This window comes from Zerene cesonia, chromosome 22, assembly GCF_012273895.1.
Source record: "Zerene cesonia ecotype Mississippi chromosome 22, Zerene_cesonia_1.1, whole genome shotgun sequence".
Classification (NCBI taxonomy): Eukaryota; Metazoa; Arthropoda; class Insecta; order Lepidoptera; family Pieridae; genus Zerene; species Zerene cesonia.
Window position 1 is genome coordinate 4,915,635 of NC_052123.1, and position 14,522 is coordinate 4,930,156.

Here is a 14,522-nt window from a genome sequence, read left to right on the forward strand (position 1 = left end):
GTGAGTTACATACATACATACATACAAACATACAAGTGAAGCTAATAATAAAAGCGTGTTAAAAAGCGTGTTAAAAAGAATCATAAAAATCTGTTCACCCAGTAAAAAGCTATGAAAGCATACCAGATCGAATTACTATGATGTTTGACTTCTCATTATGGTTGTAGAAATTCACATATTTTTACACCTTACACCTCTCCAAATGTTCATGGGCGGTGGTAGCGCTTACCATCAGGCGACCCACCAGCTCCATTGCCGACTATGATATAAAAAAAGAAAAAAAAACAAACTGCATCAAAGCACCTAGTGAAGGTACAATTAAGTTTAAAGAATCTGTTATAAGAACTCATTAAAAATACTGCGATTTTAAAGTCAACCCCTTCCCTTAAAAGACCCTTATCTTAAGTGGCATTTAATTAATATTAAATAGTTCGGAATACTTCACATCCCTTCTATTTGTTCAAGAGTCGAAACGGCTGAATTGCTTTGTATACGGCTCATTGTTTCGAGAGATTTGTAAATATTTCTCGTTTGAATTAATTGTTTTCAATAATTCTAAATATTTAATTGTTATTTGTAATTTAGGGGCACATTAATGCAAGCAGATGGTTAAAAATACCTGAACAACTTTCTCAAGTATAAATACAGTAATTTGTTGAATATTAAGGATAATTCTATACTAAATAATCATTAAAAACTATCATAATCTATCTTTAAAGTAAAATTCATCCAAAATAATCCAGCCGTTGAGGACCAATAATTTCCAAACACGTTTAAAACTTGCAAAATTTGCCTTTCAATGGTGAAAGGTTTCAGGATTCATTATTAATAACTGTATACTCAAAATTAAACCTTATTGAAGAATATATAAGACTTTAATTAAATTTTTAATCAGCGTCTATTGGATCGGACTGAAGAGATATTCATATAGGAAATTATCACGTTCTATATGCGTTAACTAGAAGTTTATTTGTTTGCGTTTCTGTTTATTCATTTAATTATATTTATATGTTATATTTAATCTACGTGACCATACTAACAGAAATATCCGAAACCACTCGATAAATAATATAAAAAGCCAAATTGTATTACTTTAAAATCAATTTCAAATTTAAAATGTGTATCTGTCTCAGATATCCTACGTCTTGAAGTATGGGTAATACTATATACAGCATTAAATCTATACTTATATTATAAAGCTGAATAGTTTGTTTGGACGCACTAATCTCAGGAACTGATGGTCCGATTTGAAAAATTATGTCAGTGTTAGATAGCCCATTTATTGAGGAAGACTATTATGTACCACGGGCGAAGCCAGCGCAGACCGCTAGTCCAACGGCTCCTCACGGCTGAATTATTTTGGATGAATTTTATTTTATAGATAGATTATGACAGTTTTAATGATTATTTATTATGGAATTATCCTTGATATTAAACAAATTTCCCTATAAATATTAAACAGCATACTATAACTTACCACAAAAAATGAGGGTAGAAATCCAAAATTTGTCACACATTTTGATGTTCGTACAACGCACTGCACATATTCCACTGGCCGATACAAAAATCACCGCCACATTGTCACCATGTCACTGATTACCGTGTCACGTTGTTGATTACCGTGTCACTTCGTGTATTACCGTGTCACCGTAACCGTGTATTACCGTAATACATTTACGCTTTGTCCCGACGTTATACGCGATGCCACCATATCAGCTATCTGTAAAGAAAAAAAATATATAAATTAAAACAAATTGAGATAAAATGGAAATAATAAAAATAAACCATTTTTTTAACAACACGAAACCAAATTGAAGACCAAATTGAAATGGGATACGGAAGACACCAGATTACAAACTGACCCAAAATTCAAACTTCACCTAGCCGAAAGTTCCGAGATATCAAACACAAAAAACAGTCGACTTTAGAACCTCCTACTTTTTTGAAGTCGGTTAATCATTCATAAATAAATCAAATAATGAAAGATTTATAATTTTTTTTATCTATTTATTTATCCAAATCCCATATTTTAAGCACCCGTTTTTTTTTTTTTTAACGAGGAGGAAATCTTACAAAGATGCTCTAGCTTTGGGGGAAAAGTAGAGCATGTGGGATTTCTACCCACTAAAACCTCCTCGGCGGCCAAACTCAAAGAACAAAAGCAGGGATCCTGGGATCTCCTAAGGAACGCACCAGGATCCCCACAGCAATACGCCAAAACGATGTGGCTTACCATACCCATTATCATGTGGAAAAAGCAAGCGCAGGACCGGAATGATGTTACAGACAACCCAAGAACACCACCACAGACAGACAAGCACCCGTACTAATGCATATAGTCTTTTGTCTAAATACCTACAAACTCAAACCCTGGAAATAACTTGATATTCAAATATTACCGACTCCAGCCACGAAGCCAACACCCGCGTGTAACTACGCCCGTGATAAAGTAAAAGTTACATTTTATAGATTTTATAGTGAGCCATAAAAAAAAATATTTAGCGACTTTACGATCGACGAATGAAAAATGACACTTTATGCATCTTCCAAAAACGTTAAAGTTACATCGTTAAATGCTCGGTGCTGTTAATTTTCTATGGCAATGGACCTTTTATAGTTTTCACTCGAAGACCAGGGGCCTGATCAATCCATCGATAATTTAAATGGAGAATCAAGAAATGATTTTAATATGGTTGGGGATCAATTGATGGCTAAAATATTCATTGAAGTGAAGAAAGAATCCCGAAATTATGATAGCGAAGTAGGTATCTATGGATAATTAAATTATAAAGAACTAGCTGCGCACCGCGGTTACACCCGAAGAATGTGTCTGTGTGTTTGTTGCTCTTTCACGCAGAAACTACTGAACCGAATGCAATGAAATTTGGTACGTATACAGCTGGACAACTGGAATAACATATAGGCAACTTTTTATCCCGATATTCCTACGGGATACGGACTTACGCGGGTGAAACCGCGGGGCGCAGCTAGTATTAGTATAGAATAACTTACAAATTGTAATTAAAATATTCATTTGTGACTTCAGAATTGATGTATAGTGCTATATAAAGCCTACATAACTAACCGTAAAAGCAGTTAATGGTATTAAGAAAGTTCTGGAAGGTGACGTCATCAAGTATTAAGTTAAGCCCACATGATACTCATTAAGTGTTTCTTTAGAAATTTGAAATCGTTGCACAAGCTTGCCCACGCGACATCGCCTAGCTGTTTTTGGTTGGTATAATTTATATGATCGAGTCTTACTGCGCAGCCATTCAGTTCATGTAGTGTGGATGATATGAAAATGTTTAAGCATGTGTATAATAATTTAAGATGAATATATTAAAAATTTAAAGAAACAAATTGTTCCAAATAAAAATACGAATTTGCTATGATCACAAATTTTAATAGAAATTTAATTAAGTCAGTGGGCTATAATAAACCAATATATATAAAGAAAATAATGTAATACAAAATTTTTGAAAATATTTAAGAAAAACACCATTTCAAAGTATTATAAACAAACTAGCCGCGCCCCGCGGTTTCACCCGCGTAAGTGCGTATCCCGTAGGAATATCGGAATGAAAGTTGCCTATATGTTATTCCAGTTGTCCGGCTATCTACACACCAAATTTCATTGCAATCGGTTAAGTAGTTTTTGCATGAAAGAGCAATAAACACACACATCCTTACAAACTTTCGCATTTACAATATAAGTATGATTAGTGGGATAGTAGGATTTGACTAGAATCAATAAAATATATCATATTCATATTTCCAAGAAAAGAAATTAAAAAAAGGACACAAAATCTGCTTGAAACAAATTTACAAATCTCGTACGTAATAGCGGAAATAATTAGAAAGTTTAAAGTGTTCAATTAAGATAAATCAACTTATCGCAATCTTACTCAACTAATTTTAATTTAAAAACATAAATTAAAGAATAAAATACGTTAGAAATTTATGACACAATTTTCTTTAGAATCATTTCATTCATCATTGATACAACTTACGTTCAAAAACTGATTTGAAATATATAAAATCGCATCCGCTCGTGCCCTAAAGCCTAGTTTGTATAAAACGATCGTAGGTGTATACAAGTTGGTGAGAGGCAATTATTTTGTCTACTCGTCCGTCTGTTGGACCTCCGTTTGTAATGTCAATAGCTTTGTTTATAATGCCTATTAGTTCTATGACTTTTACAATGCTTCTGAGACTGTAGACTGAATTAATTCCATGGATATGAAGCAGATTTATTTGATGTTAAATTATTTTACGAGGTAAATGAGCTTCCGAGTTCTAACAGACCATGATTTAGTTATATAGGAATTTTTATTGATCTGATTCGGGGCGTATATTATTTATATACTTTTAAACATCTAATACAATTATGATATAGCTGCGCCGAGCAGTTTCACCTGTAAGCAGTATCCCGTAGGAATATCGATAAAAAGTTGCCTATATGTTAATCCAGTTGTCCAGCTATCTACGTAACAAATTTCATTGCAATTCAGTAGTATTTGTGTGAAACAGCAACAAACGCACACACATCCTTACAAACTTTCGCATTTGTAATATTAGTAGGATTGTTATGTTAATAATACAAACAGTATCATTTAATTGCTAAGTCGAACAACCACAGTCTCTTCTTGATTTAAAATTATACCCATAGATATATCACAAAATAAATAAAAAATATATAAATTAGCAATTCAAATATATCTCCATACGGAATTTATTCATAAACTAGGATGAATAAAATTCAATTTATAAATAACATAAAGGTCTATAGACGCTCAAATTCAGAATTAATCCAGTATTTAAACCGTTAACGGACAGTAAACGTTAATATCTATGACATGACAAGTGAACTAAAATGTACAAACCGCAAAGCCACAGCATTCAAAGTTTAACCCAAAAACGTTTATTTACAATCATTTGTATGTTCTGACTCTCTCTTTGTGAGTTTTTGCGATATCCGTCCCCCCTATTCATTAGTTTTATATGTCCTTGTATGTGAGTTTTTCTTTTAAGTCTTTTATAATATGATTCAAGTTTTATTCTTATTGGATACAAATTGGTGGTTTGCATTTATGGTATACTAGCTGCGCCCCGCGGTTTCACCCGCGTGAGTCCGTATCCCGTAGGAATATCGGGATAAAAAGTTGCCTATATGTAGCAACAAACACACACACATCCTTACAAACTTTCGCATTTATAATATTAGTAGGAAGTAGGATAGTTTTATATGTTAATAATAATAAAATACGAAGTCGCCAACCAGCACGTGGCCGGCTGGACGGATTATGGTCTGACTCCACATAGGAGGCCCATGCGCCTGCAGTGGGCATATGTATTGACTGATGATGATGATGATGATGACGAATTCAGTCAGAATATCTAAGAAATTTTCATACAATAAAAATAGTAAAATATATAATTGCTTTTACTTTTAAAGTAGGTAATAACACCTTTAAAACCGATAATCACACACATTTTACACTATCATTGTCTTTAATTAGCTATCAAGGATACATGTTCAGGTTTGTTACCGAGACGTCTTAAAGCAGTACCAATTCCAGTGCCGGAAAGTTCCGGGAAAGATGACAAAAGCTAGCCGAAGTACCTATATTTATATAGTTCTACTCTTACTGAAATTAATACTGCTTTAAGGCACCTCCCCAGAACTAAGGAAAACAAAATCCATCAACGCATATTTTTTCGCGCTATTAAAGCTCAAAAAGGCGCCAAAACAACAACATGAAACAATAAAATGTGACGGCACATGGTCGTGTGAACGCGTACATGTGGACAACATCTTCTGTTGTGTGACGTATGTACTAGCTTAGGTACTGAGTTAGTACTTGCTTCTTTGTCAAGGATAAATTCACGCGTAGATTTTAAAATTTTCAACGATACGAAGAAATATCTGAAGAATTCAACAAAAACACAAACAGACGTAGTATTGTTTTGTTCTTTATTAAAACACAGTTTTATAAAATCACGTTTTTCTATTAAGTATGCTAGTTATTTGACACAAAGATATTGACAATATAAGAAAGGAATCGATAGCATAATGCAATTTAATTTAGTTGGATTACCTCAAGACCTTATATATATTTCTCGATTTATTCTTGCGATATCAAACCCATCAAAGATTCTATCTCGAATAAGCAGCAAATACCGGCCTGGGGGTAAACGGAAGGCTTGCTAAATTGTCGGTAAAAGGTTTGATTTCAGCGATACGGGGAGATCCGTTCTTTAACAATAGTATATTCACTAAACGGACTACACTAAAGCTTATAGTAAAGCCCTAAAATATTTTGTATTATATATACAATATGAACAATTATTTAAATGCTATTTTATTATGTTTAGGTCTGATTACATCACTCGCTTATATCCTGTGTAATTTAACACTTTTTGAGTTAAATTTTCATTTATTACAACCAAAAAATGTCCAGAAACATTCCAGTTGATCCATTACGTAATAGCTTTGCGAATCAAACCATTATAGAGACCTCGATCAAATGTAACAAAGGAAATACCCGCAAAATCAAAGGCCATAACCAAGAATAATACTCCAGCAACCCATCCGAAAGTTATACTAAACTTCTGTTAACGCATGCCTTAACGACAACGCCTCAAATAGTTTCGAATTTGCGTTTGATCTTGGCTTTAGTTTATTAAGAACTCGGTTAAGATAAAGCATCAAAGGTGATAAGATTTTCAAATTAATATGCCCTCGGAAATATGTAAAAAGCCTTCCTTGATATAAATTGAATTAATAATGAGCAGGTGTGGGTTAAAAGTATGGCGTAAGTATGTATAGGGTGGCTATTACAGTTTCCTACATATAGATAACTTTGCCGATGCGATCTTTTTACACAAATACTAACTTTCCTATCGCGGCTTCGCTCGCATTGTCAAAGAATTTCCCATTGGAGGTGTTTCACCTCAATAAAAAGTAGCCAATGCATTTTCTTAGCTAACTATATCCAGACATACAAATCATATTTCCAGATATAAAACAGGTCGTTCCCATAATAATTAAATTTTATTTGTTTATTTTTATGTAGGCAAACAAACAAATGCAGCATTTATAGAAGTAATCAAGAAAAAAAATTAGGTTTAACTAAAACTGTTTAGTTTAAACAAAACAATTAAATGAAATTCAACAAAAAAATTTTATAAGATTAATTAATAATTTATATATTATTAGTTGCCATTCATATGGATAATGGTTTGGTTATATTCGGTACATGTTTTGAACTATTTTTAATACCCCTGAGTGAAAAATGAATGCGAACGAAATAACTATAGCTCTAAAGAAGTGCATTTATCTTTTTATCACTAAGTACTATATTTTTTTTAACCATTTATCATTACTTAACCAATTTCAAGCTCTCACCATGGCTTCAATAATACTTATTAAAATCCAATTATGTAACCGCTTCCTACATTTTATTAGTACAACTCAAAAACCGTAAGACGTCAAGGCCTAATATAAACGCAACATGTGGCCCGACCGTTGCCTCCACGCGGGAGACGCCACCGCGATTCATATTTTTAGCCGCTTTTTTTATTATATTTGCATGTGGCTAACAAGACATTGTTGCTATGTCATTTGACAATTAACTATCGTTTTAATTGGCAACTGTTATAATGATATTCACGTTTAATATACTAGAATACGTTTTGCATACCCCAAGGTTCATGTTTGTGCCCAATACTATACCTAATACTTGTTAATGAACAATTAGTTTATAAATTACGATTATTGCTAGAACATGGCCAAGTATTATACTTATTCTATTTTGCAAATATGAATTTAATATTTGCTTGAAAATATTCATTTTATTAAGCAAATATAAAATTATTATCGTAGTTAACTCGCGATAAAGTAATAAAATACACCATAACAGATTTGCGGAAACTCAGGAAGTGTATGAATGAATACGAATCAGGAAGGGGTGTGAATCGTACAAAAATACAAGCGAAAGTTATATTGCAGTAAAACTTTATTTTTCCTTACCTTACTACCTACTTGGGTATCCCGTCCTATTCTACTACTACACGTTTCTTTTAAAAGTTTTTTTTTTTTTTTAAATAGAATTAAGAACTAGCAAATTAGATAACTTTCCAATATTCACACGAATTTCGCTTACGAATCTACTTATCTAATAAACAAAATGTCGCATACACTTTCAACTAAAATCCAATCAAAACAAAACAAGTTTATCCGGTGTTTTTAATATATTAGCAACAACGTGGGAACAGTGATACTTGCGACCGGTTTGAAGCCTCACAGGATGGAGGCACATCCGCTGCCCGGCTGGTTTTAGAGGCTGCTTGCGATCTGAATGCGATTTATACTTTGCGCGGGAATGTTGATTCTTTACTTATCATTGCGTGTTTAGTTATGGATATGATACTAAATGTGCGAATTGGGCCAGTATTGTATACGATTATTCCTTGCGATGCTCCTGGCCATTGTTTACATTTAGTCGTATCAGTTAAGGTGACAGTTAAGCTAGCAGGAATGTGGAAAAATGTGTCCCTAAATTTAATAAACGTGTGGCCTTTCTTAAACGCCATTTTATAACGTCCATCCACCATTCACAAAATGTGCCTCACTAAAAAAAAAACGCCTGTTATTTGATAAAACTGTTGTCTCACGAATAATTATTATAAAATAAATTAAAACCACTTCAAATTGTCAGAACTGGATTAAATTTTACTGGAAATCCCAAAAAATAAATGACATGGACCGACCAAATAAATTATTGAATAGAGAAACTCCACTATATTGAAATCGGTTGAAATCAAAACGTGTTAAATGGAAATTTTAAGATGGTAGGATCAGTCATTTTCAACCACATATCCCTGTAAATATGTTTTATTCAATTTATCCAAGAATTCACAAATAATTAATGAACAAAAATCTCTTTCAGGAGAGGTGCCTATACAGCATTAAATGTCGATACATAGGTAATTGTAACTTAACAGAGTTCAAGTGCGAAACTTGAATGCTTTGAAGTTTCTTAACTTAAGTAAATACACTACTTGTTCGTAAATACAAGTTGTAAATAGGAAATCTTACAATGTGTCAAGTAAATGGCAATGAATGTATCAAATATATAAATGAAACGGCTATTAAATAAATAATTCTTAAGTTTAAGATGGAAACGAAATATATTTTTTATTCAGAATTCCTCTTTCTTTCTCCTATTCCTCTAACAAATATACTTAAATACTCTACTAAATTAATAAATAAAAAACTCCTATAACGGCCTGCCTACATTGAGGCTTTTTTATTTTTTTATCACTATTTTTTTAATTCTAATATTTTAATTTAAAGCTGTCATTGTATCGCACAATGTATGACAGCGCCTTAAAACAGACGTTAGAGTTTTTAATTATTCTAAAAAAAACACCTTGCAGCATTAGAATAGGCAAAAAATGTGAACTTAATTATCACCAAAACTCGTTTTAATGCGTATAGTGTTCTGGCATTTCTATTCACACACATACAAACTACTTAATTATACAAATGCGAAATTAAGTTTGTATGTTTGTTGTCTTATAAGCCTAAACTACTAGATCGATAATAAAGAGTCTAAGATACGAACATTGGATAGTCCATTTGACCAAAATGTTAAGACACAAGCAAAATCGAATGATGATACTATGATATATCAATTGGAATATTCCAGAACCTTTCTCCAATAAGTCAAGATGGCTGCACATATATTATTATACTTATTAATATATTTTATCCACACCACATCAAAGCACAAACAAAAAGCCACGTCTAAAAAATTTGCAACAAATAATTGAACAATCCTTTTTGGAAATCGGTTAACACATGTTACAAAAGCTATTGTGTAATCAAATTCGAATATAGTATCGAACCCATTTGAAATGGAATACAATTGATAACAGAGCCATGTGTGCACGCCCTGTAGTCGCACAGATAAGTATTGCATATGTTTGTCAAATGTCTGGTAACTATAACATTACCCATTCTATTTCAATAGTAGAATTGGGAGTTTTTCCCGGGAGAAACAGTCCGAAACGGCAATAGTTTTCTCTTTCAATAGTAGAACTAGGAGTTTATCCCGGGAGAAACAGTCCGAAACGGTGATAGTTTTAGATAATTTTCTACGAAAAAGGGTCACGATCCTGGAGGTTTCACTCCAGATTCTATAAATGTCAATTTACTATCAAACACAAAAATAATGATCTCAGTAAATTATCGAAAAACGAAACCAAAAAACCTGGTGAACCTACTTAGTTTTTGAAAAGTCGGTAAAAATTCTACTATGCTACTAATATCCTACCAGTCCTACTATCCTACTAATACTACTAATATTATAAATGCGAAAGTTTGTAAGGATGTGTGTGTGTGTTTGTTACTCTTTCACGCAAAAACTACTGAACCGATTGCAATGAAATTTGTTACGGAGATAGCTGGACAAGTGGAATAACATATAGGTAACTTTTTATCTTACGTAGGTGAAACCGCGGGGCGTAGCTAGTATTTCATATTAAGGAAGGTATTGGATTATAAACGTAACACGATACTATCAAATCATATAGAAATGCAGATTTTGAATAAAGCAATTTTAGAAGAATCACCTAAGTAAAATATTATGTATCAAATACGTTGAGATAAATAAACGAAGTCGCGGTATTTCGCAGTCATAAAACGTTTGAGACCAATAATAGTTTTTGTTGGCCATTATATTTGCTGCCATTTTAAATCACCATTATAACATTTTTATTAGAACCGGAAATCTATCAGTTTTAATAACATCTTCCGGTGCTCTCACGCTGTACACGAAATATTCATTATTCCGGTATCTATATTAATTCCAAATTACATCAAATTCTGTTCAGCTGTCTGTAGACATCCTCAAATGACATCATTATGAGAAAAAACTTATTGTTTTTTACGTAATCGGATTTAAACCACCATTAAACTATATTATAATTTTAGTATTAGTAACATAATCCTAACTACTATCAAAAAGCCCAGTGTGTTTGTTTGTCCTTCTTTCACGCCATAACGGAGCGGTTTTATGAAATTATTTTTGTGTCTGGACTTAAAAGGCTAGAGAGCTTTAAATTTTTCTCATGCTTGTGATTTCTTCGTTTTTTGTATGCTTTCTATTCCTCACGAGACTAAATGTTTTTATATTAAAATAAAATAAATTCGTAATAGAAACTATGCATATATGTGTATGATGCATATCTCTAATCTATAATAAATATTGTATTTATCAATGATAAATAAGTATTAACCTAGCTTTTACCGCGCTGAAACATCTTATTCCCCTGGGTTCCGTTGAGTACGCGGGCGAAGCCGCGTGCAGAAATCTAGCTTTCCATGTCACTGTGTCTAAATACGAAATAAAACGGGAAACAATGAAGAGCCAATGAGGTCCCGTGTCCCCTTGTAAGGGACAGATGAATCGGTATCATTATCGATTTTCTGATTCGCACAGCATCTATAGTACTTACGTTAACAAAAACTGAAACCTAACCTACATTAGCACTAAACACTGTATCATAAACACTGTTTCAAAGCTTTTGAATAATATAATTCATCAACCCCTTGCCCTTTGATCGCGAAATTAATTAAGCTTAGGTAAACATTAAAATTACATTTTTAGAATTTATGGAATTTCTTTGATATTATGAAATTTTAATAAATCAAATATTTTAATAACCGCTGGGAGTATGGTCAACATAGACTGTTTACCTACTTTGAAAATGTAAAGTTTTAGTTCTTAGCCAACTAATGTTATAGTGAGTTTAATAAATCTCATATGGACAAACATATAAACATGATTAAAGGTTTTTTAATGAACTCCCAGTCATAACAGTATCCTAAGTTAACAAGATTTATAACCTGACTTTTCTCAATAAAACCTAGCAAAGACCCTACTATTAAGAAGTACCTAGGTAACTTAGGCTTTATCCCAAGGAATGCCTAGAATATTCTAGTATTTACAATTGTCGAGACTTTATTACATCGAAAATTAGGCACCTATTTAACTTGGACGCTTTAGTGCTTTCAGAAGTCTGGTAAATTGAAGGCTATTCATTGTTTTATTGTATAAAATTTGTAAGCAAATAACTATAAGATATTAATAATTTCTTCATACAATAGTTAACATTCCAAAATTGTAATATTTTTATTTATTAAATTATCATTTGAATGAAATGCTAACATGTACTAGTATTTAATTTAATCTTTTCTTTTTTCTTTTCTTTATTTCTATTTCGTTTGAAACATTACGGCTTTATTTGTCACTAGCTGTTCGCCCCGGTGTCACCCGTGGTACATACGTAGCCTATGCCAGTTGCCACTAATTTGAAGATTTCTAACACTGAACGAATTTTTGAAATCGGTTCAATAGTTTTGAAACATTACGAAATATACATACGAAAATACAAATGTTTCCCTTTTATAATAGTTTAGATTAGATAGCTAATTCTGTACCTATGTACATAGGTAGATAATATTATGGTCATACAAATAAATAAACATTATTGTCAAGTAATATATCGATTAAAATTATAAAAACGAAAATTCTAGGACTAGTCACTCTCATAAAAATAGTCTATAAGTTTAATTAAAAACAAAAAAAAAATGCCTGAAATAGCATTATCTTTATCGGTTTATACGAAGAAGACCGCATGCTGAAGTTAGTCTATCACCATTTTTCTTGTAAGATTATGGTGATACATAAATCTATTAAAAACTTTTTACCTACTACTTTTCTATATTTATGTATAGGATTCATTATATTTTTTTTCTGATTTTTTTTTTATTATTTTAGAAGTTAAAAGTATGATTTCATTCTGAACTTATTTATTTATGCGTGAAAAAAAACTATTTGTTTTACTTGTAAACGTTGAGAAATTAACACTCCATTTTCGAATTTTAAAAATTATGCTTCATTAGCTACCTACTATTTTAAATTGTAAATATATTTTTTTCGCAACACATTAAGGGTTTATAAATAGGTTTCAATTACATGTTTTTTCTTTTTTTTTACTTAAATCCACTGTTAGAAATAATTGGTTAGTAAATATGGAGGGTGGATGAAAATTCTTTGTCCTTAATCATATAAAGTATACTTATATACCTTCAAATTATTATTCTCTGAGGTTATTGAACACCTTATTAACGACTTATTTCGTATATTCTGTCTCAAAACACAACACATCAAAGGGATACGCTTTCCATTAAGATTCCGAATTCTACCAAGGGTTTTCTTACAATTTCCTACAAAATCGACACTGAAGTTTATCTTAGAAGATGCCACCCTTATTTTATTATTCATAAGCCGATATAAATTCTTAGAACATCGATATTTATCCACTTTATTCGTACCATATTTCCTTACTTTGTAAATGTCACAAATCCAGCCTCCGCTCACCGTTTGAACACAGATTAATAAAAGGTCAACACACTATCACTGAATTAAAACACATCCATGGGAACCAGTTATCCATTCATAAAATTTTGTACACACAACGAACACTAGCCACAGGTGGCACTGACGCGACACCGACACGTCTGCACGCGACGCGAGCTCGACGCGGAGTGAACAAATTAGGGGTGGGGTAGAGGGGTGATCATTGCCCGGGGAGCCTGAGACCTGCGTAGCTTCGTTGCGTACATCTCTGCGTATTCGTTTATGCAAATCGTTTTAAAATACATTTGATACGCTGATTTGTTTTATAACAGGATGACTTTTCAATTCGGATGCGCTTTAGAGTTAGCGCGTGTTCGAAAATTGAAAATGGTTTCCGGAATTCGGGCGAAACTGTCAGGCGTTGTTTTTTTTTTTTCTTCCGAACATGTGCTCTGTCAACATGTACGAACTTTGACATTTAATAAGCATTATTCGCGTGATCGATTCTTGCTTTAATCAATTACAATTATCTACTAAGCGTTTGTTTATTCTAAGTTCTCACAAAGGACAAAGCTGCTTCTATCTGTGAAGTATCGGCAATAATTGTTAAACGGTTAATTGATGTAATGAAAAGCTATTGGTTAATAAATAATTACGTCACCCTCGACATTCTGCGTCGTTAATTTTTAGATTCTAAACTGCCATTTTCCCTCGAACGAGAGCTTATGCTTTTCCAGACTATTAAATAATCAGACCTATCTTTCTTGCCAAAATGTTCCTATTTTTAACATTTTTTGTGATAATGTAAGTGCCATCGATACTGGAAATTATAATGTAATAATAATATAATGTATAATTTAAAAAAAGAATTATAATTTATTCAAGTTTATAAAATAAATTAAATTTACATCTATTTGAGAACATAATTGTAACTATTTATATGATAATGATTATTTATTGGGTTTCTTTATATATTGGATTTCAGGTTAAATTTGAATTTTAGTTTGAAAGGTACGTTTTTATTCTTTCTACACTTAGTAATAAAGTTAAAGACTGTGTTTGAATCACATATTATTTCAAATTACTACT

General features: G+C 32.1%; 1 protein-coding gene across 3 annotated transcripts in view; it reads right to left on the reverse strand.

The window, feature by feature from the left end:
* LOC119835972 (nephrin) overlaps positions 1–13,618 on the reverse strand; it is a 178,168-nt gene extending 164,550 nt beyond the window's left edge. For 2 of the 3 annotated variants that reach the window (XM_038361107.1, XM_038361105.1), the window contains exons 1-2: positions 13,422–13,618; positions 1,478–1,720 (exon numbers count right to left, since the gene is read on the reverse strand). In XM_038361107.1, the coding sequence (XP_038217035.1) occupies positions 1,478–1,517 (40 nt within the window). In that variant the 5' untranslated portion in view covers positions 1,518–1,720; positions 13,422–13,618. Of the gene's footprint in view, positions 1–1,477; positions 1,721–13,408 lie in introns of all 3 variants that reach the window. The other variant, XM_038361106.1, reaches the window with a different exon arrangement.
* Positions 13,619–14,522: the final 904 nt, after the last annotated feature.